This window comes from Phalacrocorax aristotelis, chromosome 27, assembly GCF_949628215.1.
Source record: "Phalacrocorax aristotelis chromosome 27, bGulAri2.1, whole genome shotgun sequence".
Taxonomy (NCBI): Eukaryota; Metazoa; Chordata; class Aves; order Suliformes; family Phalacrocoracidae; genus Phalacrocorax; species Phalacrocorax aristotelis.
The window spans coordinates 1,482,832-1,508,937 of NC_134302.1; the positions used below are offsets into that span (position 1 = coordinate 1,482,832).

At 52.0% G+C, this 26,106-nt stretch overlaps 2 protein-coding genes across 2 annotated transcripts in view; both read left to right on the forward strand.

Moving 5' to 3' along the window:
• Nucleotides 1-26,106, forward strand: part of LOC142048798 (uncharacterized) — a 412,363-nt gene that overhangs the window by 339,424 nt on the left and 46,833 nt on the right. The window lies entirely within an intron of this gene.
• On the forward strand, nt 16,026-17,009 carry LOC142048796 (olfactory receptor 14A16-like). Its single transcript, XM_075075996.1, has one exon. It carries the CDS (start codon nt 16,056-16,058, stop codon nt 17,007-17,009), a length of 954 nt encoding a protein of 317 aa, XP_074932097.1. The 5' UTR covers nt 16,026-16,055.

The window sequence follows — 26,106 nt, forward strand, 5'->3', positions numbered from 1 at the left end:
CGTTTCAGTCCAAACCCCTTGATTTATCCTCAAAGCCTCATTTTTAACAGCCAAGAGGGGCCCAAACCCCTTTTTTAATGCTCAGTGCCTCCTTTAAAGTCCCAAGCCCTCACATTTAGATACTAAAACCTCATTTTTAATGTCCAAGCCTCATTTTTATATCCCAAACCTTTAGTGTTGGCATCGAATGCGGTCTTTTAATGCTCAAACCGTCATTTTCTCTTTCCACACTGTGAGTTTTAGAGCCCAAAGCCCTCTTTCAACACACAAAGCCTCATTTAGAGGTCCCAAACCCTCACTGTTCAGGTCCAAACCTGTCTTTTTCACTATCAAACCTCATTTGTATGTCGCAAAGCCTCATGTTTAGGGTCTAAATCCGACTTTTAAGGCTCAAAGCCTTCTTTTAAGTCCCAAGCCCTCATTTTTTGTGTTCCAAGCCCCTCTTTTAAGGATAAAAGCCTCATTTTTATGTCCCAAAGTTTCACTTTCAGGGTCCAAACCCCTCTTTTAACACTCAAAGCCTCCTTTTAAGGTCCCAGACCCTCACTTTTCAGGAGCCAAACCTGTACTTTTTACTCTCAAAGCCTCTTTTATATCTTGCAAAGCCTTACGTTTAGGGTCTAAATCTGTCTTTTAAGGCTCAAAGCATCATTTTTAGGTCCCAAACCCTCACTTTTAGCCTCCAAACATGTTTTTTAGCATCAAATCCTCATTTTTTGGTTCCAAACATTCACTTTCAGGGTCCAAACACCCCTTTTAAGGCTCAAAGCCTTATTTCTAGGTCCCAAACCCTCATTTTCTTATGTTCCGAACCCCTCTTTTAAGGCTCAAAGCCTCATTTTTCTATTCTAAACTGTCGCTTTCAGGGTCCAAAACGCTGTATTAAGCATTAAAGCCTCATTTTTAGGTACCAAAGCAACACTGCTAGGGTCCAAACCCCTCTTTTAAGGCTCAAAGTCTCATATGTAGGTTCCAAAGTTTCACTTTTAGCATCCAAACCGTCATTTTCACGTCCAAAGCCCTCTTTTCACATGCAAAGCCTCATTTTCAGATCTCAAAGTCTCCCTTTTAGCGTCCAAACCTGTCTTTTAAGGCTCAAAGCCTCATTTTTAGGTCCCAAAGACTCAGGTTAAAGCACCCAAAACCCTCTTTTAACATGAAAGCCTCATTTTTAACACCCAAACCCTCATGTTCAACTTCTAAACCCCTCCTTCAAGGATTATGGCCTCATTTTTTGGTGTCAAACCCTCTACGTTCATGGCCCAAGCCCATCTTTTACCACTCAAAGCCTCAGTTTTAGGTCCCGACGTGTCACTTTCAGGGCAGTTACTCGCCTCACTGCTGCGGCCGCTCCCTGGCAGGCAGGCAGGCATGCGCAGGCACCACGGCGTTCCCTGGGGGCTCCGGAGACACGCGCTGCACGGCGTCGATCGGAGGTGCGGGGTCGATGGCGCTCACGCCGCGGGGGCTGGTGTTGTTCCTCCTCCTCCGCTGCCTCTGCTTCCTCCTCCTGGGACAGGCCTTCCTCCTGCGCGGGTGCGGGGAGGGGCTCCGTGGCGTGCGCGCAGAGGCGGGCAGCCCTCGGCCTCGCTGCTCCGGCTCCTCTCCCTTCCCGGCACGCCGGGCACGCGAGGGCCTGAGAGCCCGGCGCAGTGTGGGCCAGCTGCAGGGGCCCTGCTTTTATAGGTCCCGAGCAACAGCGAGGTGGCTCTTGCCAGCAGGAGGCCATTGTGGTGTCGATTGTGCCTGTGGGCGACGCGTGTGGCCAAATATGGGGGGTTTGGGCGCGGGGGGGCGGTGGCCTCAGAGATGGCCAGATGTGGGAGCAGGAGGAGGGCGGTGGGGCTGAGGGCCCCTTTCCTGGGGCTCGCTCCCACCTGCCGCGTTGCTGGCCCGGGAGAAAGGCTGCCCCTGGGCCGCAGGGACTGCCCTGCACCTCCCGCCATGAGCCCTGGGCTCCAGCCCCCTCCTCGCACTGTGCCTGGGGTGCCCTCGACGAGACGGTGGCACCCACGTTCCAGGCAGGCGAGCCCCACAGGCCTGAGGTGCTGCTGGAAGGCAGCAGGAGCTGGCTGGGATCCCTCGCTGAGTGAGGTGTTCGAGTTCTCAGCTGTTGCTTTCTGCTCCCAACTATGATTCTTTCTTAACTGCAAATAACTCCTGCGCTGTTCTGTATCATCCAAGAATAATAAACAGAAATATACACGTGTGAGGTAACAATAGCATCTCATCTGGCCTAAGCATTATGTACTACCTTGTTAAAATTCTCAGGTGTTAGTTGCCACTTCTAACTGTGATCCTTTCTTAACCGCTACTGTTATCCAAAAAAGGCAGGTTCCTTCGCCCAGTGTGCAAAACACCAACCTACACACAGTGCGGAGGTATTTTATTTAATTCATTTTTGCACAAAGGTGGGTGAAGCAAACAAACCAACCCGCTTTTCAGGGTAACACTACTAGCTGCTGCCCTATTCCATTTCATCCAAGAAGAAGATACCCGTTTGAGGTAACATTACTACGGTACATTCACGTATGAGCAGAAGCAGATAAAGAAAAAACCCAAACCTCTCTCAGCGGGGTCATAAGAACAGTCGCTCTCACAAAGGCTGTTCAAGACCGAGTGTCCTGGTTTCAGCTGGGGTAGAGTTAAATTTCTTCGTAGTAGCTGGTATGGGGCTGTGTTTGGGATTTTTGCTGGAAACAGCGGTGATAATGTGGAGATGTTTTAGTTGTTGCTGAGTAGCGCTTACACTGGTCAAGGCCTTTTTCAGCTCCCCGTGCTCTGCCGGGTGCACAAGAAGCTGGGAGGGGACACAGCCAGGACAGCTGACCCAAAGTGACACACGGGATATCCCGGACCATACAACGCCATGCTCAGGATATAAAGCTGGGGAAGGAGGAGGAAGGGGGGACGTTTGGAGCGATGGCGTTTGTCTTCCCAAGTAACCGTTACGCGTGATGGAGCCCTGCTCTCCTGGGGATGGCTGAGCGCCTGCCTGCCCGTGGGAAGGAGTGAATGAATTCCTTGTTTTGCTTTGCTTCCGCATGCAGCTTTTGCTTTTACTATTAAACTGTCTTTATCTCAACCCACGAGTTGCCTCACTTTTACTCTTCCGATCCTCTCCCCCGTCCCACCAGGGGGGAGTGAGCGAGCGGCTGCGTGGTGCTTGGTTGCTGGCTGGGGCTAAACCATGACAGTCCATTTTGGCGCCCAACGTGGGGCCCGAAAGGTTTGAGATAATGACAGATTTTATTTGAATGTGCTAGATGGAATTTATAGCGGTTATTGCTGTTCAGCTATTGTATGTCAGGCTTCTGTGCTTGCTGGGGGCTCGCCTGACTTACTGCATGCCTTAAAATCTAGTGCTCATTAGTGGCGCTTTTTGCTTTCACTGCTCTCTGTACTGCTGTACTGCTTATCCCCTTCCCCTGCCGGGCCTGGGAACACTCTGATAACAGCCATGGCGATGCGCCTGGGCTGGCAGATGGCCAGGGCCCTGCTGCTGTTTCTGTGCTGCTGCACTGGACAGGCTGGAACTCCAGTGCGAACTCGAGTCAAAGCGACTGTGGCTCTGGATAAGTCCATGCTGCAGCAGGTGTGCCCCTGGAGAGACTGTGGCTCCCAGGTAAGGCTCCGCTTGGAGCAGGTACAACCCTAAAGGACTACAGTCTGTGGGTAAGTCCGAACCAGAGCAGGGGCAAGGGGAGGAGTTCATTGCAACGTCAAACCTGATGGTCTGATCCAAATGGACCAGGGGTGGAGACTGCAATGGAAATACCTTTAAATTGTTCTAACCCGGGATTTGAGTTCCTTGTTGTGGAAATTACTATAGCAGAAACCCCTGGTTGCTAGCCAGGCTGGGAGCAAGGGGAGGAGTTCATTGCAATGTTAAAACCTGTAACCTGGCCCAAAGGGGCCAGGGGTGGAGACTGTAATGGAAATACCTTCAAATTGTTGTAACCCGGGATTTGAGTTGCATGTTATAGGCATTACCACAGCAGGAACCACCCGAACCAATGGAGGACAAGCCATTTTCCTAACAGAACTGTTAGGAAAAATGGTAATTAACTCAGAAGAAATGGAAGGCACAAAGAAAGAGATTCTGACTGCGGTATGCACATGGAGGTATGTGGACTCACGCTGATCTATCAGAGAGATCGCGACTCGGGTTACAAACGAAATTCCTTTATAGAGCAGCCATTTCAAGCCATACCAATGCCAGGCTTGCACGTGAGGCTCTTCGCTCTTGCTGCAAAAGCTATTTCAAATCACAGCTTTGAATAAGAAACACTATACTAGGTTTGTTCCAAGTATCCACTTGTTTCTTTCAATATCTGATCATTTCTATTCAAGCCAAGTAAGAACAGGGTCTCTCCCAATGTCAGGCAACACTGGACCTGTCCAGCAAGCGTCAGTCATACTAGAGAGACAGTAAAAAACTGAGTATTGTAAAACTCCTGCTTCGGCCCTACTGGTGAGAGAACTTTTGAAGGGAAATATTTCTGACCTTCAGGTCAGTCCAAAGCCACAGTCAGTCAGCTATTGCATTTCCTCTGGCTGTGGTTCCACGAATGGCTCACACTCAGGTGGAATAAATCTGCTTGAGATGCTTGCAAGCACAAATGCTTACAAACCAAATCATTTCTCTTAGTCTGGCACTGTTTAGCTCATGCAAGGACGTAAGTTTGCTTGGTTTAGGTGTAAGGACGTCAGCGGCAAGTCCTCTGGAACCGGGGCTGGAAGTTGTATTTTAGCTTTACGTATCTGGAAATCACAACTCCTCCTCCTTTTTCTTGTTCACTAAGTAGCATCTACGTGAAGGGCATGAACAAACGTAGGTGAGCGCACAGAAACGTTCATCGTCCTTTAACTCTGCCGCATTCCGGATTTTTAACATTATTGTATTTGTGTGAATATATCATATATTAAGTATATTGGTTAATTTCATATTTGATAAAAATAGTCCGTTTGCTTTCCCCTGCCGTTTAATTTTAATGGTGTTTACTGACTGTGACAGAAATGTACTTTGTTCACGCAACACACTTTCCCCTGTGCTTTAATATCCTACTTTTTACTAAAGCATATTTTCACATTTTCTTGCCGTGTCAATATTCCAAACACCCATTTTGCACAAAGTATTTCACCAAGTAATTACATTCGGCTGTTCCTTGGCTACTGGCTCTAAAAAGAAATTAAATTTTTGAGGTTAATGGGTTTTCTTTATTACAGCTCAAAATACTTCATTGTCACGCTGTACTAAATTGCTAGCCTTCCATGTCTCTGTTGGGGGGAAATACACACACACACCTCCCCAGCAGTGGGTTGTTGATTGATTTTTGTTCACATCTGCACAAACACATTTCTTATCAGGTGAAGTAGTTCTCTTTATCCCAGAGGACAACGCCCGTGCCATTATTCCTCAGAAGGAAACAAACCCATCTGCTTCTCATAATTTGCACTTGTATTTCCAGATTTCCTGATTATTTAAAAACCTAAATACTTTGGTATGTGCCACAAGACTTGGATCAACATGCTGTCTTCAGGTTATGCCATGCATGTGGGGTGAGTCTTTTATACAAGCACCAGATCAAATTCACCCCCTGCTGATCAAGTATTTGACAAAATGTGTTTTCGTTAGCGATAATGAACAGCTGACCTGGTACATCCATCAGTTAACTCACAAAGTGTAAGATCAGCTCAATGAGCGTGACATTTGGAGGTAGCTTAAAAAGAAGGCTGGCAGTCACCTAACGGCTCAGAAATCTTTCAATAATTTTATTGACTTGTTCTTTGCCGCTAAATACTGTAGCTTCATTCTGAAAAGCTACTCTCAACGTTGCCGAGAGGCTGATGCTTTCCTACAGCACTCTCAGGCTGGCTTAACCCCTGAGCTTAAGGAGCAAAGGGATAGGAAACCAAGTCACGCCATCAAGTATCGCTAATAGTCATGCTGTAACCAAAGTGATGAACTTAATCAACCAGGGATGTTGTTATATTATGGGGACATGGAGCGTACGAATCAGCGTGTCTGTTGATCTGTGTTTTAGTCCCTCGGCAATCATTAATGTGACCGAAACAACAGACAATGTGCTGCTGTCAGAAAAGGATGACAAAATGTGGTTTCGTGTAGCGGGCTGAGAAAACCGGCCAGGACCGCCAAGATTAAGGGCCAAGTAGGTAAGAGGTAATTCCGGCAGGGGGAGATCACGACCACCGACTCCCGGACCACTGATCCAAGTAACACCACTTACTCAGAGGAGAACAATGGGAAAGGACAACCCGGCCTGCGCAGTGATTTACATGCGAAGCGAGCAAGTCTGTGCCAATCACCGAAGAGAAGAATATCGAGTATGTATGGATAAGATGAATATGTATATTTTGGGCTTATAAATCACATGAAAAGAGTGTGTAAAGTACGCACGCTTGGAGGAGCGATCCCCCGTGCATCCAGCGCTGCAATAAAGAATGCATGCTCTTTAACACTACATCGGTGTTAAAAGAGTTGTTTCTGATTTTACTGCATTTTTCGGTAACAATGCCTGGGTGCTCTGCTCATTACGTGGCAAGAGCTAAACTCCTTAGATAAAAATAGCACGTTGGGAAAACAGATGCCTCCAACTTCCTCGGCTTCCGCTGTGGAGTGCCTTATTCATGGCTAAGGACACATTTTCCTCACCTCAGATTATCATGGCTGGGCATCCAGCACTCAAATTAGACCGAGAAGTATCACTGTTTTCTCTTTCACTCAGGAAGATCTCAAAACCTTTGTATTTGTGTACACGCGTGTGTTAGAAACAGCTGCACTCAGCGAGCCCGGCAGGACTCCCTGCAAGGAAGCCGCCACCACCTCTGAAGCAGGAAGGCGACACCGAACAGCAGGCAGACAGAGTCCCGCGATGCTCTGCTCCTGCTAAACCCCGAGCTCAGCGGGGACAGAGATCGCCTGTAACTCACATCAGGCGGAGTCCGTCTTGAAACTGCATGTTTTCAAGACGCGCTGTTCTAGCCCCTGGTTACGTACATTGCCTGGCATAGAGGATGTCAACTGCAACACTTCTAGATGCTGTTGGATGACATACCTTGAAGAAAAAGGATTAATCAGTCTCCCTCACCTCCCTAAGAGTCTGTGCAACTGATTTTTCCATGTAAACGAGGGAAACAATTCTTCAGAAATTACCTAAGTTTCACAATTGCCGTGACTCGCAAAGGATCAGACATCAGAGATCCGCAGGCTGTGAAACAGAACTTTTCCTATCAGGGCCAGCACTAGAACTAAGATTTCTTTGCTGTTAGGAATTGTGATACCATTTTTCACTCAACTCGAAATACTGGGTAAGGTTATAAAAGAACCGTAGCTAACGCCCACCGCCTGGGGGGGGAGAAAAAACCCCAACCCTTTCTTAGCAAAATGTGCCCTGAACTACAAAAATGCAACAATTTGGTGATATGGAATGAAAAATAGCAGGCTAGTGGTGATTCTTAGAGAATAATGCTCCTGAAAAGGAGAGGAGCAAGCTGAGAAAGAGCACTTAACTGCTCTTTTCTCTTTGGCTTGCACTCCTTTTTCGGTACTCCTAAGGGTAAGTAGTTAGGCAGAGCGTTTGCAGCCCATCATTGGGATTGACTCTTCAACTCGTAGCACAGGCCAAGGACTCAGAAGGTGCGGCTCCACCTCAAAACACAGGACGATCCCATCTAAGGCTTTTAGGTTTACACGAGATATTCCTGAGGCTGGACAGCAATGTTAGATTTACTTTGTCACTTTTCAAAGTTCCATTCTGACAGTAAAAGCTCTGTCCCATCTGCATTCATCCATCCGTATTGTAACAGTACAGTTTTGAGGAAAAATAAAGTAGGGAGAAGAAAACAAATGCAAAACCACAAGCAAACAACCGAAAGTATGAATAGTAATTACGGTGACTACATTTTCTATAGCACATAAATAGTGTGATTTCAATGAAATACATTCTCCTTACCGAGAGCGGAGCACTTATAAAAAACGGCAAATCAATGAATGACTGGCCTAAGTGTACAGAGAAAGATTACTCAGGCACAGAGTGTTTTTTCCAGACGCCTTGAAGATCACAACACGCAATATCTACTAGATTTCCCCCGAGCTGTGTATTTAATTAAGGCTGCATCCTTCCCTTACTTGAGTTCATCTTTCAGCTTAGTGGTTCAAAAGATATTCGGTAGCTTTCATATTCAAGAGCCCATAGTATCTTCTTGGGAGTGGATTTTAAGATAAATACCGCAGTGAGTAGCAGCACAAAGAGGTTAGTTGTATCATGAATCTTGTCAAATACCCTGCTCCAACAGTCACGAGTTATCAGGCAATGAAATAGAAGGCAGAATAAAATACCGGTTTCAGCTTTACTTGTGGTGATAGATAGAAGATTCTCAGCTGGACATGTGAGAGGGCTGAGATAAGAAACGCTTGCATTTTTTTCAGGGTTTTTTTCAAGTGTGACAATATTTAGCTATATAGATGGCATCAAAAATCCTTTTAAGATCTCATATGTGCTCACTAGCTATAAATTAAGTAAACACGTACAACGTGCACGTAATATAACACTCAGAAACCAACCACCCACAAAGCGTGAGAATATTCCAGACGTTGTGGTGTTGCAGTTACCGTCGCAGAGCTTCAGTACTTCTATTTTACATCCAGAAACAGGAACTTACTGAAGCGAATCCACAGAGCGCGGGTGACAGCAGGCTATGCGGGAGCCTGAACTGGGCAGGGAGTGTAAGATCAGGCTTCTACATGGCGTATTAAAGCAAAACACCCGTTAAGGCCAGCTTGGTCATTACTACTTGTCTAGCTATGAAAAATTAGTAAGAACCCTAAGGTAACTCATGATTAATCAAACTGACCACTTAAAGCGATTAACACTTTAGCAGAGCATTTGCTTTAGCAAGAACCACAACTGCCGATGTTTCTTAAGACCCTGAGATGTGATGTGTTCACATTCGATTCAGAATTACTCTATCGAGTGGTTTATACTTCATTGCAAAATGCTATTTGCTTCCCCCTCCTGTTTTTTCTTTTCCTTACTGTCCATCGCCTTCGTTAAGCAGATGGGTAATACCGAGCCACTACCTGTTCTGTACAACACTTGCTGGTGCAGTGGTGTAACACCTTTGTGTTCGACACTATCCTCCTCCTGTTCCCTGGCGTGCGATCAGAAATCAAGTTCTGGGTGTTTTTTAGAAAAGGTAAGTAAATGAGGTCAATAAAAGGGCTAGCTGGTGAAATAAGCAGATCAGACCTTCCTATTCCATTGGTTCTCCACTAACAGGGATAGGAGATAGGCATTCCAGGCTTCCATGTTGAGCAAATAATGCACTATGCGTTCTGTTTTGACAAGCGATGCACGCACAGACTAGACTTTCTGTTAATCAGACTGACTTCCTTAGCATTCTGTCACATATACAGAAGGTACTGTTCTGCAGAGCCTGCTGAGGCCAGCGTTTCACTTTGAATGAGCGAGGCCTGCAGTAAGGAATGACCCTGACTTACAGTGGAATATTAAACTGTACGTTCTGTTTTAAAACGGTAGTTTTGATCAGTTGACATAAATACTATGTTTCTTTTCAGCTAAGCATCGATTTTGATGCCCCAGTTTTAATGAACAAAAATCACCGTGATCCCCATCTTTTATTTGTTACATCTACTCGCTGATGTTAAGATTTATTAGTTTCTCTCCTATGTCCATCTAATCACTGTGTTCTAATACTGATATTAACGTGAGAGTATACAAAGGCTACAGTCAGAAATCCCTACGTTGCTCAGAGCACTGGGAGTTTTAAGGTTAGGGGTTTTGGTTTTTCAGTTGAAACCTTTCCCCATTCATTTTTCCCTCTCTGGGACTATTTACTTGTCCTTAAATAGAAGCTTTGTTTCTGATAGGGAAGTAAGGGGAAGTTACACTGAGAACCTGCTGGTGTTTTAGGACTTTCTTGCAAACACAAGCAGTGCCCGCTGTGATTTACAGCTGTAACCAAAAGGGCTACGGAAGGAAGGCCCTCACCCCCAGCCCCCACCGAGCCCGTTCCTTCCCCCGGCACGTTTGTGCAAACTGGCTTCAAAGCCTCGCCTGAGCAGCGGGGACTTTCTGCCGGGTACGTGCGGTCCCGGAGATGGGGGGGCTGGAGGGGGCTCCCTGCCGCTGAAGGGCTTTGAAACATCAGCAGGGGCTCCGGCAGCGGCCGAGGCGCCGCAGAGAGACGCGGCATTGAAAATACAACCCAAAGCAAGAGCCGACCCGCTTTTGCCCGACGTTTTGCCGCGCGGCAGCAGCAGCAGCAGCAGCAGCAGCAGGAGCCGCCGCGGCGCGGAGCCGAGCGGCCCCGATGGCCCCGCCGGGCCCGGCCGCCCGCCCCGGCCCGCCCCGCTCCGCGCCCGGCCCCGGGGCTGCGCGGGGGGCTGGGGGGGGAAGGGCTCCGCCGGGAGCGGGAAGGGGCGGCGCGGGGGGGAGCCCGGGCTGCCACCCCTCTGCACCCAAGGGGTAAGTGCCGTCAGTGGGGGCAGCCGCTGGGCTGCATTTCCCACAGCTCATGGCACTCCCTATTGATAGCAACAAGGGGCATTAGAATGGCCAAACCGCGCTTTATTAGCTCGCTGGCCCAAAGGGCTGTGGTTCCAGGCGGGTGCATTGAATTTCAGGCCGATCGATAGTGGTGTTGCTCAGCTGGTTGGGAGCTGGTTACAGCACAGCCTCACCCTGTGGGGTTTGTTTCCCACCAAACAGCGGGGACAGATGAGGAACAGAGGGCTCTGCAAGGGGCGAGTTGTTCGATCTGAAGTGAAACACGAAGGCACGAGCGAGCTGGAGCGACGCACTGAGTCCCTCCTGCAAGAGCTGAGTACGGGGAGGTGCTGGCGGAGGGGAGATAATTTGGCAGCCTGGAGAGCAAAGCAGGCACTTGGAGGAAGCAGAGAGGAAAACAAAACAAAACAACTGGCGAGAGCCTGTGGAGGGTGTGAGAAGCCAAGATTTAAAATCAGAGCTTGAAATAATGCTGACTCAGCACAGCTGCTGCATGCCCAGACGGGGACTGCGCTGGTGTCACGAGCGGCTCTGGGAGGTGACACTGACCGCCAGCACAGGCTGGGTGTTCCCCATTGATGCCATGAGAAGCTGAAATCAGGACTCAATAGTCTGAATGACTGTTAAGCAGGTATGCTTTTATTGCAGCGCTGGAGGCACGGGGGACCCCCTAATGCGCCCGCACAGGGTGAGGTGCTTATACAGGCTTTGCACACCTGTTCCTTACTTTTCCGAGAAAAGCTATAAATATTCATTATTTAGCAAGAACTCATTATCATATGCAGATTTCATTTGTGCATGCCTGTTGGTGTCCCTGGGTGGCCGTCGGGGGTCTCTGGATGAAGGATATACTCTTCCTCACTGTGGCCGCTAGTTACCTTTTGCTTTTGTGCAAGGTCAGTTCTGAGATCACGTATATCCTGTCCCTGAGGGATGGTCTGTTCTGGTTTAGTGTTTTGCTCTGCAATTCCTTATCTTCATGGTTGTGTCCGTCTGCTTCTTCTTGAGGTCAGATGTCGTCATCATAAATTTGTGTTGGTGCTTCTTGTCTTGAAGCCTTTCTGACTCCCCCAAAGCAACAGGTTCTAGTCATATCAGTTCTAACTCTATCAGTGGCCAACAGCCCCCGGGCTTGTATCAGGAACAGCGTGGCCGGCAGGAGCAGGGCAGGGATGGTGCCGCTGTGCTCGGCACTGGTGAGGCCACACCTTGCATGTTGTGTTCAGTTTTGGGCCTCACGGTGCAAGAAGGACACTGAGGTGCTGAAGCGTGTCCAGAGAAGGGCAACGAAGCCGGGGAAGGGTCTGGAGAGCAGGTCTTGTGAGGAGAGGTTGAGGGAACCGGGGTTGTTTGGCCTGGAGAAGAGGAGGCTGAGGGGAGACCTTATCGCTCTCTGCAAGTACCTGAAAGGAGGCTGTTGTGACGTGGGTGTTGGTCTTTCAAGTTACTAGTGTAGAATGAGAGGAAATGGCTTCAAGATGCGTCAGGGGAGGCTTAGATTGGATATTAGGAAAAATTTCTTTACTGCAGGAGCGGTCAGGCATTGGAACCGGCTGCTGTGAGAGGTGGGGGAGTCACCCTCCCCGGAGGTGTTCAAACAATGTGTAGATGTGGCACTTGAGGGCATGGTTTAGGGGACATGGTAATGTTGGGTTGACGGTTTGACCTGATGATCCTAGAGGTCTTTTCCAATCTTATTGATTCTATGTTTCTATGATCCTACGGAAGGATTTGCTAAAACCCTCAACCATCTCCTTGCTTCTTGCCAAGTTCCCCCCCCCCCACCGTAGGCACTGCCAATCACTACCTAATGACTAACTGAGAAGCTAAGAAGCTCTCAAGGCCTCCCATCTCCTCCTCGAGGGATGACCCTGTTTCTCCAGTCACCATTCACGCATCCTAAACACACCAGCTGAGGCAGCTCACCTTGGTGAGGGGAGGACCTCCCCGAGGCACCTCCGTGCTCTTTGAGGTCGGAGCGCTTGTGCAAGGCTGCAGGAGGAGTTTGTTTGGTGCCCAGCACTGTACTGCAGGTGGTTGGTCTGCAGTGGGCAGGGAATGAGACAGGGCTGCTACCAGAAATGCCGTGGGAGGGGAGGTCCGGGGGTCAGGGAAAGCAGGACGGACATTCAGGGTGATGGTGTTTCCCTTCCCAAGTCACCATTTCGCGTGACAAAGCTTCCCTGGAAATGGCCACGCATCTGCCTGCCCATGGGAAGCACTACGTAGCACTACGTAGCTCACTTCGGGAGTCTCTGTGGCGCAATTGGTCACTGCATTCGGCTGTTAACCGAAAGGCTGGTGGCTCGAGCCCACCCGGGGATGCGTTCCTCTTACCCTGCCCGTGGCAGTGAGGTTGGAACTAGGTGATATTAAGGTCCCTTCCAACCCAAACCATTCTCTGGCTCTGTCAAAAGAGGAGGCTATTCAGTCCCCTCAGCAAAGGCCGAGGAAGGAAAGCAACCTGAGACAAATTCCTTGTTCTGACCCATGAGTTTTTATGACTTTGCCCTTCTCTCCCCCATCCCGCTCAGGGGGAGTGAGCGAGCAGCTGGGTGGGGGCTTAGCTGCCAGCTGGGGTCAACCAACCATGTAATTTGCCTTATTTCTACTTGCAATAAATCCAGGAGCAGTACCATGCTCTCACATAATTTCTTCTTCTTCTCGATGACAGTAAACTTTATTTCTTTAATGTTATTCCTCTCGTTCATTCTTCCTTGACAAGACAGTTATTTCTCCGTATTATGTTCTAGCATTAAGTTTTTAGAACAGCACTTTTTCTCTCCATTCCAACTGTCATCATTTAATGGCAACACCATTCCTTGCCAGGGGGAGGAATGAGAGCTTCGTTCATGCAGGAAGGCACCTTCCTAGATATCTGTAGGAAACATCCTACTCAAAGCAGGATCACACCAGCTTTCTCATGCTTTCATCCAGATGGGTCTTTGAAACTTCCAGGGATGGAGGCAGCGCACACTCTCCGGGAAACGGCTTCCCATCTCTGACTGCCCTCACATTGCAAAAGTTTCTCCCTATATTGAGCCTGAGCCTCTCGTGTTTCAGCTCGTTGCCTCCTGTGCTCCTGCCTTGCACCACAGTGTCTTCTTGGAAGCCTCACCACGGGCGATGCAAGTCTAGTACGTGCTGCCGAGAGACAGCTCTGACCAGGAGCAGCTCCTCTGCCAAGCGCAGCAGGGCTGAGGGCACTGCCTGCAGGCACCGAGGGCAGAGGAGCCGGGCAGGGAGAGGGGAAAGGCAGCCTGGCGTGGGGGGATGCTGTGAGCTGACTGCGGGAGAAACCTTCACAGCCCTCTACATGGTAAGTGTCTGGGTGCAGGACAAAGCAGCTGGTGTTCCTGGAGGGACATCCAACAGCTGCTCCATCCCAGGGCATACATGGTCCCTGTTGTGGACTCTCACAGTTGCCCTTGCACAGAGGAGGAGGACGTGCTGAGGAGCAGCACTTCCCTGCTGCACCCTCAGGACAGGGCACGGCGGCTGCCTTCGCCCGGGGATGCTGCAGGGCTTTGCAGGCGTGTGTGCATGCAGGGGTGCCCCGGGCTGTCCTTGCGAGCAGGGTCCCTGTGCACCAGGGGTCTGTGTGCTGGGGCAGGGACTCTGCCGCCTGCCAGGCTCAGCACTCAGCCTGCCCCGGGAGCTCCCACAGCGCTGTGGGGAGGAGCTATGGGTGGAAGGAGTGACCCTGGCAGGGCAGGGTCCTTCTGCTGCCCAGAGGGTGCTGCTTGGGTCAGGCTGCTCAGAGTTCTCCATCACCCTGTGGGTGTTTGCAGAGGATCCTTTTAAAGGTGGATGTTAAGGTTGGGAATTACCTGAAAGGGAAGAAGTGTGTGCTTTGAGCTTTCTCCTCTTGGTTGTCTGGGTGGGCAGTGGGAGATGGGAATATATTTCTGTGCTCTGGCATAGGCACTGAGACCCCAGCTCTTGTCAGGACTCGTCTGAGCTGCTCCTTAGCCCCTGCCCACACAGAGCTGTCCCTGGGCAGTGCCCTGCTGCCAGGAGGTGTGTGCAGGGCAGAGCTGAGCGCACAGCACGTGGGATGGGCTCTGTGAGCAGGGAGAGGGAGGAGAAGTGGGGACAGAGAAAGTGCTCCTGCCCAAGAAGAGCTCCAGGCAGCAGAGCCATGGTCAGGGAGGGAGAAAGATGCTCCCAGCAATGCTGTGGGAGGAGGGACTCAGGTGTCTCCCTGCCATCCCTGCAGTGCAGATGCTTTCCCTGGAGCAACCCACTGGTCTCCCCACTCCCACAGCAAAGCCCCTGCCCTTAATATCCTGGGGACATGGCCAGGAGTTGCCCTGCCAGCAGCCTGACCACCAAGAGAAAAACTGCAGTATCCGACTGGGTTTCCCTCTCCTGCCTCCCTCGGCAGGGTACTTTGGCATGTTCTCCTCTTCCACCTGCCACCCTTGTTCTTACTGTTACAGGCAGTGGTGGTGGGGCATGAGGATTCAACTACAGCTCAGACACCAATGCTGCGTGTACTGTCATGCACGTATGTCCATGGAGGAACCGCATCCAACTCTCAGCCTTTTAACCTTTGGGTCTCTGGGTACTGCAGTGCATGTGGCTGCAATGATCTCACCCCCTCCTCAGGATGACACAAGTGTAGGCGATGGGAGTGTTTCCTCGGGAGGTGCTGCTGGGCTGCAGGCTGCCCTCCAGTAGGGCAAAGCTCTCCCAGAGCATCTCTGTGTTGTGCAGGAGCCCCATGGAAAAGACGCCTCCCTTCTCAGGCCATGGAAAGGCTGCTGTGTGGCTGGGTGTGGGCAGCTGTAATGAGCCCTCTGTGTCCCTGGCTGGGAGGGCAGAGCTGAGATCCTCCTCAGGTATGATGGGGCTGGGAGGGGTTCGGAGATCTGCACTCAGAAACTGGGTTCCTCTGCTCCCAGCAGCATCCTGTTTCTTTTGGGGAGAACACCTGAGTGCGATAGTCCTCCAGCTGAAAGAGCTGCCGGCACAGGGCAGCTGAGACCAGGGCTGATGGACAGACCGGCTGTCCTCCCTCGGCACCAAGGGACAGTCCCTTTGCTCTCAGGGCCACAAGATTTCACCTGCAGTGCAGCAGAAATGCCAGGGGTTTCTGTACCCAAAGCACCCCTCAGGTGTGGTGGGTCAACTGGAACAGAAGACACAGAACACAATCCCCACCGCTCTGCTCTGCACTCAGGTGAGTTGGGAGCGACAATGCTGAAAAGGTCATTGATATCAGGAGTGCATTTAGTCTGAGATCACCCTGTGTTAATCTTTACCTGTTGCTGTAGGGCATGAGTGACTCCTGCAGAGCCCACAGCAGAGGGCTCCTGCTCCCTGGGGCACCCTCCCTCTGCCAGCACCAACCTGAGCTCACCACCGTTATTCCTGACAAGGGAAAGGCAGTCTGGGGGGGGTTCTGAAAGAAACACAATAGTGTTTTATCGAAGAAGTCTGCCCTAAATTCCACGTCCTTTACCTCCTTGTTCAGGGCTCCACACCCAGAGGCAGCAGATGTCCAACAGCAGCTCCATCACCCACTTCCTCCTCCTGGCGTTCACAGACACGCGGGAGCTGCAGCTCCTGCACTTCTGGCTCTCCCTGGCCATCTACCTGGCTGCCCTCCTGGGCAACGGGCTCATCGTCACCGCCATCGCCTGCGACCACCGCCTCCACACCCCCACGTACTTCTTCCTCCTCAACCTCTCTCTCCTCGACCTGGGCTCCATCTCCACCACTCTCCCCAAATCCATGGCCAATTCCCTCTGGGACACCAGGGACATCTCCTACGCAGGATGTGCTGCACAATCCTTTATGTTTCTCTTTTTGATGTCAGCAGAGTTTTATCTCCTCACAGTCATGGCCTACGACCGCTACATGGCCATCTGCAAACCCCTGCCCTACGGGACCCTGCTGGGCAGCAGAGCTTGTGCTCACATGGCAGCAGCTGCCTGGGCCGGTGGGTTTCTCAGTGCTCTGCTGCACACAGCCAGTACATTTTCACTCCCCCTCTGCCATGGCAATGCCCTGGAGCAGTTCTGTGAAATCCCCCAGATCCTCAAGCTCTCCTGCTCAGACACCTACCTCAGGGAAGTTGGGCTTCTTGTGGTTAGTGCCTGTTTAGGGTTTGGCTGTTTTGTTTTCATCCTTTTCTCCTATGTGCAGATCTTCAGGGCTGTGCTGAGGCTCCCCTCTGAACAGGGACGGCACAAAGCCTTTTCCACGTGCCTCCCTCACCTGGCCGTGGTCTCCCTGTTTCTCAGCACTGGCACGTTTGCCTGCCTGAAGCCCCACTCCATCTCCCCATCCCTGGACCTGGTGGTGGCAGTGCTGTACTCGGTGGTGCCTCCAGCAGTGAACCCCCTCATCTACAGCATGAGGAACCAGGAGCTCAAGCAGCGCATTAAGGAAGTGATTTCATGGATATTTGTCAATATCAATAAATTTTCCTTCGCTCTCCTCAAATGACATCTAGTGTATCCCAATGCAGGCCTTTACTTTGTCCCAAACCCTCAATTTTAGCATCAAATCCAGTCTTCTAATGCTCAAACTGTCATTGTTTCATTCCAAACCATGTGTTTTAGAGTCCTAAGCCCTCCTTTTCATAGCTCAAAGCCTTATTTTTAGGTCCCAAACCCCTCTTTTAGCATTCAAATCTGGTCAGTTACTGCTCAAACAATCTTTTTTTTGCTCCAAACTGTGAGTTTCAGGGTTCAACCCCCTCTTTTAAGGCTAAAAGCCTCATTTAGAAGTCCCAAAACTTCACTTTTAGGGTCTAAACCTGTCTTTTACACTCAAAGCCTCATTTTTAGGTTCCAAACCTTCACTTTGAGGGTCCAAAACTCACATTTTAAGGCTAAAAGCCTCAGTTTTTAGTTCCAAAGCCTCCCTTTTATTGTCCAAACCCAGCTTTTAAAGCTCAAAGCCTTAGAGTTAAGACCGCAAACCTCACTTTTAGGGTCCAAGGCCCTGTTTTAAAACTCAAAGTCTCCTTCTTAACACCCAAATCCTCACTTTCAGGGTTCAAATCCCGCTTCTAACTCTCAAAGCCTCAGTTTTCAGTTCCAAACCTTCACTCTCAAGGTCCAAACCCCACTTTTAAGGCTCAAGGCCGCATTTAGAGCTCCCAAACCCTCACTGTCAGGGTCCAAACCTGTCTTTTTTACTCTCAAAGCCTCATTTGTATGTCACAAAACCTCACGTTTAGGGTCTAAATCCATCATTTAATTCTCAAAGCATCATTTTTAGGTCCCAAACCCTCCCTTTCAGGGTCCAAACCCCTTTATTAAGGCTCGAAGCATCATTTTTAACAGCCAAACCCTCGCTTCTAGGAACCAAAGCCCTCGTTTAATAGCCATAGCCTCATTTGTAACACCCAAAGACTCACTTTCAGCATCCAAACCCCTATTTTAACACTCATTGCCTCCTTTTTAGGTCCCAAACTGTGAGTTTCAGGGTTCACGCAGGAGGAGCAGAAGGGGCCGGGGAGCAGGACGGAGGCCCCGAGAGCAGCAGGGCCAGCCGAGCGGGGGATACAGGCGGGAGAGAGGGGACAGGCGGCAGCACAGAGGGGAACCAGGCGGCCAGGACACGGCGACAGAGAAAGGAGAAGGCCAGGGAGCAGGAGAGAGGTGTAGGGAAAGGAAAACATAGCATCAGGCTGTAGGACAGACAGGGAGGAGTTAGAAAATAGAGTCAGACAGAGAAAGAAAGAGAAAGGAAAAACAGAAGTGATGGGAACTGGGGAGAGAGCAAGAATGGTAATTCTGGGCAACTGCCCCAGTTGTTCATCAATGCCCAGCGACTGCGTTACTGGGAACAAGAAATGTGCTGCCCGCAAAAGCCCTGCCCTGGGCCCAATCCTGCACCCTGATATTGGTGACGAGCATCGCCTTGCAGAGTGGCCAGGGCTGGGGAAAAGTAACCGAGCTGAGGGGAAAAAAAAATCACCCAGCTGTTTTTTTGTTGGTTTTGCTTCTAAAAATCCCTGTGGCTCGTCACCATTGGCAACAGCGTGCAGCAGCTGTGCTGAGTCAGCATTATTTCAAGCTCTGATTTTAAATCTTGGCTTCTCACACCCTCCACAGGCTCTTGCCGGTTGTTCTTGTTTCTTTCTCTCTCCGCTTCCTCCAAGTGCCTGCTTTGCTCTCCAGGCTGCCAAATTATCTCCCCTCCGCCAGCACCTCCCCGTACGCAGCTCTGGCAGGAGGGACTCAGTGCATCGCTCCAGCTGGCTCGTGCCTTCGTGTTCCACTTCAGATCGAACAACTCGTCCCTTGCAGAGCCCTCTGTTCCTCATCTGTTCCCGCTGTTTGGTGGGAAACAAACCCCACAGGGTGAGGCTGTGCTGTAACCAGCTCCCAACCAGCTGAGCAACACCACTATCGATCGGCCTGAATCACAGCCCTTTGGGCTGGCGAGCTAATAAAGCGCGGCTTAGCCATTCTAATGCACCGTGTTGGTATAAACAGAGAGTGCCATGAGCTGTGGGAAATGCACCCCAGCGTCTGCACCCACTCATGGCACTTACCCCTTGGGTGCAAAGGGGTGGCAGCTTGGGCTTCTGCCCAGGCACGCTGACACTGAGCTCTGAACCCACGCTTCACTTCAGCCTCAGGTGAGCGCGTAACGGTCCCTGGGGCTGGAGGAACGGCTCCTTACTGCAACGCTCAGCCTGGCTCACAAGTCAGCTAACAAGCCCCAGTGCTGCAGGGGACAGCTGGCGGTATTTATTGTGCGCTCCTAACCTGATCCTATTGAGAGCCTCGCGTGACCACATCTCGCATCAAACTTGCCCAGAGTATGAAAACTTGCACGGAATTTTTTCCTGCTTCATCACTTTGCTGCAGCTCAGTATTGATTCAGGTATCGCTTTGTGCCTGCTGAGGAAGCAAGTTCTGTGAGGCTGCCCTGAGGGGGCTGCATGGGGGTACCAGACCCCACAGAGGCTGCAATTAACCTCTTTTAAGACTACCAACAGGTTGCACTTCCCGAGAGAGATGAGCAGCCTCCTTCCCAGGCAGGGCTTTGGAGAGGGGATGAAGGGAGAGAGGGGCCTGGGCCAACACCCCCAGGGCCTGCGAGGCCCCCCCAGTCTCTTCCCAGGACAGCTGCTCTCGGTGGCTGAGCCCCCGGCGGGGTCTGGGCAGGTGGAGGTGCTGTGGGAGCGTGACAGTGACAGGCCTGGACACTGAGAGCGCCGCTGACCGTGTTTTATTTCAGCCGCTTGCTTGGAAAAGGGCAGCCGCTCACCCTCCCTGAGCTGCCGGCAGGGCTTTGGTTTTCATCCCTGACAGCTCTGGATATTAAGGGCGTCAGCAAATAGAAAGCTCCGGGAAGGGAATGGTTATGAAGGGGAAAAGGAGAACAAACACATTGGCAGTGAGAGTATCCCTGCATGAAGGGCAGTGCACGCTCCGCGCTTGAGGGGGAAGGAAAACTTTGGGGCTAAGATGTGGCTTATGGCACAGCAGTCCTCAAAGAAATGCAGCTGTGTTGTGCAGGCTTCACTACGCTACGTACACAGATATTTGTATAGTAAGAAAGCGGCTGAGACACAGTCCAGGGATGTAGCTTCTGCTGCACAGCACTACATCCGGGGCTTTCTTACGGTGGCCACCGCGGTGACAACGTGGCATCAGCAAGTCTGCGCTTAATCGGATCTGTGCTCCCCAGCCCCACGGGAGTGTGCCGCACCAGAGGTTAATAATGGGGAAACCTCAAAACATCCCACCCACGGGAAAGCTGCAAACCTTGAAGTCCTTCAGGCAGGAGTGTCTCAATAGCCCTTTGATTTCCTGCTGTAAAGGGCTTCCCAGTGTTAGAAGCTTTTAGTTTTCCTCCACATGAAAAGCAGTTCAAAACAGTAAAGGGCTGAGCTGACTTGATCCCACATGCAGACCTTCATACCTCCCAGCAACCTTAAAACTCCCCGGGTCCAGACCGGCTGTTTCCATGCTGTGACCCCGCTCCAGGAGCATCACGGCAGTGTTTGCCTTCACCTGGCATGGAGGAACAGTCCCTGTGGCACCCCTGAAACGTGGTCACCATGTGGGAAAGTGCCCTGAGCTCTCGCTTACATTTCTGCTGTAGCTGTGGGCTTAGGAAAGCCCCTGATCCTCCTTTGCTGCTTCCCCGTGGGAAGTGGGGATCATAGCAGTGACAGTAACGGGTGTTGCTCTTACCCTGCTGACTTTACGTGAGATCAGAATTAGGCCCTGCTTTTGCAGAAAGTCATCTGCAAACCAAGGACGGCGACAACTCCCCGTGCCGTGTTATAATTATGCTGCTGCTGTTGGGTTTATTTGCATCAATTTCCCGGCGCCTCCGGCACAGCAGCTGTGAGAGCAGACATCGCGCACTCTGACACGCTGCCAGGCCATCTCAGTGACGGTGGAATAACCACGTTTTATTTATATGCCTGCTTTTCCCCCCAGGCCCTGGCGAGGGTCTCCGCTGACATGGAGGATTTCCTCGCCGCAGCCCTCTCTCAGTGCTTCCCCACACAACGTGGCAGCGCTGAGGTGTCGGAGCCTCTGTGCCTGCTAAAGGTGTCAGGACAGGCCCTGGTCGCAGCAGCAGGAGCTCCAAGCCCTCATGGCGGCGGCGAGCGATCCCCGCCGTATGCCCTCGCTGAAAGCCCGACCTCCCCACGCCCTGGCTTTTCCTCGGACCCCAACAGCCTCGGCTGGACTGCTCCGCAGGTTTGCTGGGGCCGCTGTGCAGGGCGCTGTCAGCTCTGGCACTACGGGCATCTGCCCTTGGGGAATGAGCTGTGGCGTCAAGGGGGATGAAAGCGGCGCTGGGCCTTCTCTGCACGAAGCAGCTCGCATCGCTTGTCAGCGGTGACTGACGCATGTCGCTGAGGCAGCTCAGCCATGCCGGGGGTGTCTGAGGTGAGCGCGCTATCCCAAACCATAGCTACGACAGTGACCAGATCACCATCAGCACAGCCAGGTCCGCGTGACGGTTAACCAGATTTTAGGGCAGCAGCCAGTCCGGCCGGCAGCGCCAAACACGCCGAGGCCGCGGAGGCTGCGATGGCCGCCCCCAATAAAACAGAGCCCCTCGGGGTGTTCGGTGGGCGCAGCCAGGGCACTCGAAGCAGGCTGCGCCGGCGGCTTTGCCTCGGGGGGCGCCGTGGCGGCCCTGCCGGGGCAGGGGGTGCTGCCCTTGAGCCCCGCGAGCCCCCGGGCGGAGCCAAAGCTTTGCGTGCAGCTCCCGCGCCGCCCCCGCCCCGCGGAGCCCTTCAGCCCGCTCCCGCCGCCTCTGGGCAGCAAACGCGCTTCCAGGGCCCGAAAAAGGCAGGGCCCGGGCGCGTTTCGCCACGCTCGACGCCCTCCGGAGCCGCGGCGGGAGCGCGGCCGGGCGGTTCGGAGCCAGCTTCGCTCTCCCGGGGATGGGAAGGGGCGCCCGCTTCGCGCCGGGGCTCGGCGGGAGCCGCGGCCCCCCCTGAGCGGCCCCAGCCGCCCCTTCCCGCTCCCGGCGGAGCCCTTCCCCCCCCAGCCCCCCCGCGCAGCCCCGGGGCCGGGCGCGGAGCGGGGCGGGCGGCGGCGGCGGCGGGGCGGGCGGCCGGGCCCGGCGGGGCCATCGGCGCCGCTCGGCTCCGCGCCGCGGCGGCTCCTGCTGCTGCTGCTGCTGCTGCTGCTGCTGCCGCGCGGCAAAACGTCGGGCAAAAGCGGGTCGGGTCTTGTTTTGGGTTGTATTTTCAATGCCGCGTCTCTCTGCGGCGCCTCGGCTGCTGCCGGAGCCCCTGCTGATGTTTCAAAGCCCTTCAGCGGCAGGGAGCCCCCTCCCCGCCCCCGCCTCCGGGACCGCACGTACCCGGCAGAAAGTCCCCGCTGCTCAGGCAAGGGTTTGAAGCCTGTTTGCACAAACGTGCCGGGGGAAGGAATGGCTCGGTGGGGGCTCGGGGTGAGGGCCTTCCTTCCGTAGCCCTTTTGGTTACAGCTGTAAATCACAGCGGGCACTGCTTGTGTTTGCAAGAAAGTCCCTTTAAAACACCAGATTCTCGGTGTAACTCGTTTGGCTCATATTTTTTCACAGCCAAAAGCACCGATTTCTGGGGCACCACCTCAGCGAGTTGGTCGGGGCAGGTGCGGTGGGTGAGCAGGAGGGAGCGAGCAGCCCGTGCTGGCCCCGGGGGTGGGAAGCGGCAGAAACAGAGTGTCCCCAGCTCTCCCCGTTTTAGGCTGAAGTACGTATTGATGCTGTCACTTGGGGCACAGCTGAACCCCCAGGGGTGGGGAGCACCCTCGGCGCCCACCTCAGTGGTCCCCTGGGTGTCACCTGCGGCTTCAGCCCAGAGCTTGGGGTCGATGCTGTGTTCGAGTGGCGCTAAACCCTTCCCGTGCTCTGAGACTCCTTTGCACGTGTAGGCTTGGGGATGCTGTTTGCATCCTAACAAGTGGCGTACGCGGGGGTGGCGCTGAGGGAAGTGTGATAATTAATTTAGCCTTAAATGAATTCCAGTTAAAGTTTACATTTTATTGAATAGAGGCAAGCAAACAGCGCTGGATGCACGGGGGATCCTTCCTCCTAACGTGCATCCCGTCATACAATGCTACAGGGTTTATATTCAGTTACTTAATTAATAACAATTAGTAAAAAACACGCCTAAGTTTACACTCACTGGTCAGGGATAAGCATCCCACTTGCCGTCGGTCAGCCGTAGTTAAATTAGCCACGCTTGCCATGTAGATTAGCCCGCATGCTCTTTACGGGTGGGGGGGGGCAAGTCTTTTTGGTCCTGAATTGGGTCGGTGGTCGCACTCTCCCCCTGCCGGAATTACCCTTCCCCCAGTTTCCATGCTTCAGCGCCTTCTGAGCCAAGAAGACCCCTGTTATCACTACTGGCTGATTTGTGGCCTTCCCTTATCTTGGCACTCTCCTTTGTAGCAGGATGTTTCCACTGTGAGTCCTTGAAGTTCTACTGAATTGTATCCTTTTAGGAGGCTTCTTGCCTATGAAGCATTCATTGCTAACGCCCTCTTGTCTGGCCTAAGCATTATTTATTATCTTGTTAAAATTCTCAGGTGTTAGTTTCTACTCCTAACTGAAATTCTTTCTTAACAATTAACTTAACAAACCGTCAATCAACATTCCAACCATTCAGACATTAACAAGTCAATTGACCGGCCCTCGGTTACACAAGCAAGCACCAACAGACCGGTCAAATGTTAGAGGGTCACACTCACCGTGCGGCCCCAGCATTGTTCCATATTGACACGAATCAGATGAACACGTTTTACAGAAGCGTCCCTCTGGTGATGCCTCGAAACTGAGCGAGGGGTTGGGATTTGCAGGGGCTCCGGCAGGAACCCTCAGGCCCAGCTCCCTCGGGGCTCTGGCAGCTCTGTGCACAGGCAAGGTGTGGCTGCCAGACCCCCGCCGTGCTCCCTGGGAGCAGGGCTCGGCCCTGAGCGGAGGGCTCCCGTTAACCCCAGCGCCGCCTCCGGGGGTTGCCCTGTCGCTATGAGCTGCTGGAGGCTCCCGTGGGCGGGGGGAGCTCTGCCATGATGCCGGCAGCTCTCCCACCGCCGACCCCGTACCCGGGAAGTGTGAAGCCAGAGTTACAGGTACGTACAGAAGGACAGCGCTCCTCCGCCAGCTGGGCCGTGTGGGGCTGGTGAGGCTGGGGGTGCAGCCGGGGAGCTGGGCAAGGGACTCAGCCGTGGGAGCTGCAGGGGGCTGAGTGGGGGACTGTCCGGAGGGGCTGCAGGGCCTCCTTCTGGGGACTGGCCACAGGCCTGACCTCAGAAGTCTCCTCTGCAGTCTCCGGAGAGCTCTCCTCGGAAGTGTCCGAGGGCAGCCAGGTGGGGAGGGCTGCCGACACCCCGCCCTGGTTCCCCTTGGGGTCTTGCAGGGGGGGGCCGGCGTCCCCCAGCACCCCCGATGCCACGTGGTGTTTGCAGCAGCCGCCCTCCGCCTCCTACTCAGGAGGTCAGGGTCTTCGCTGAAGGAGGCGGTGGGACATCGGCAAGGATCTTTTCACCTTTCTCGTGCAGACGGAACAGCCCATAAGTAGAATACAGGCGGCCCTTTGGCCTCCTTGCAAAATGCACCACAGCGACAACAGGGAGCTTTACATCAACAGCAACGTGTCACACCACAGGAACACAGAGGAATGAGCATCGCAAGGTATCCTTTTCTTTATACATTGTTTTTTCCCCGCAGAGGTGGGCAAAAATAACCCAACCCCTGAGCCCCAAGGTTTCCTCCTCTCCCATACCAAGCAGTTGCTCTGTGGCTTTGTGCCTTAAAAGACGGGTTTGTACCGTGAAAGTGAAGCTTTGGAACTGAAAACTGAGGCTTTGAGTGTTAGAAGAGGGATTTGAACCCTGAAAGGGAGGGTTTGGCTGTTACAAATGAGGCTTGGAGCGTTAAAAGAGGCGTTTGGACCCTAAAAGTGAGGTTTGCAGTCCTAACTATAAGGCTTTGATGTTAAAAGAGGAGTTTGTGTGCTTTAAAGTGAGTCTTTGGGACCTGGAAATGAGGCTTTGAGCGTTAAAAGAGGGGTTTGGACAACGAAAGGGAGGGTTTGTAATTTAAAAATGAGATTTAGTCCATGAAAAGGAGGGGTTTGGACCCTAACAGTGAGGCTTTGGGACCTCTGAATGAGGCTTTGTGCCTTAAAAGTGGGGTTTGCACCTTGAAAGTGAAGGTTCGGACCTAAAAACTGAGGCTTTGAGCGTTAAAAGAGGGATTTGAACCCTGAAAGTGAGGGTTTGGCTGTTAAAAATGAGCCTTTGAGCTTTAAAAGAAGGATTTGTACCCTGAAAGTGAGGTTTGCGGTCCTAACTCTAAGGCTTTGCTGTTACAAGTGAGGTTTTCGGTGCTTTAAAGGGAGGGTTTGGGACCTAAAAATGAGGGTTTGTCCCTTAAAAGTAGGGGTTTGTACCCTGAAAGTGAAGGTTTGGAACCTAAAGCTGAGGATTTTAGCCTTAAAAGAGGGGTTTGAACCCTGAAACTCAAGGTTTGGAGCAAAATCTGTGAGCATTTGGGACCTAAAATGGAGGCAGTGAGTGTTAAAAAAGGGGTTTGGACGCTGAAAGTGAGTCTTTGGGTGTTACAAATGAGGCTTTGACTGTTAAATGAGGGTTTTGGTTCCTAGCAGTGAGGGTTTGGCTGTTAAAAATGAAGCTTTGAGCCTTAATAGAGGGGTTTGGACTCTAAAACGCACAGTATGGAACAAAAAAATGACAGTTTGAGCATTAGAAGACCGGATTTGAATGCTAAAAGTGAGGGTTTGGGACCTAAAAATTGGGGTTTGTCCCTTAAAATGAGGGGTTTAGACCCTAAAAGTGAAGTGTTGGGACTTCTAAATGAGGCTTTTCGCCTTAAAAGAGGGGTTTGAACCCTGAAACTCAGAGTTTGGAGCAAAAAAATGATGGATTGAGAAGTAAATGACCAGATTTGAATGCTAAAAGTGAGTGTTTGGGACCTAAAAGTGAAGCACTGAGCATTTAAAGAAAGGTTTGGACGCTGGGAGTGTGGCTTTGGGTGTTAAAAACGAGGCTTTGAGTGTTAGAAGAGGGCTTTGGGTCCTAAAAGTGAGGGTTTGGCT

Excerpts from the sequence above, each read along its gene's own strand:
- LOC142048796 (XM_075075996.1), top strand. The coding sequence starts at position 16,056 with ATGTCCAACAGCAGCTCCATCACCCACTTCCTCCTCCTGGCGTTCACA.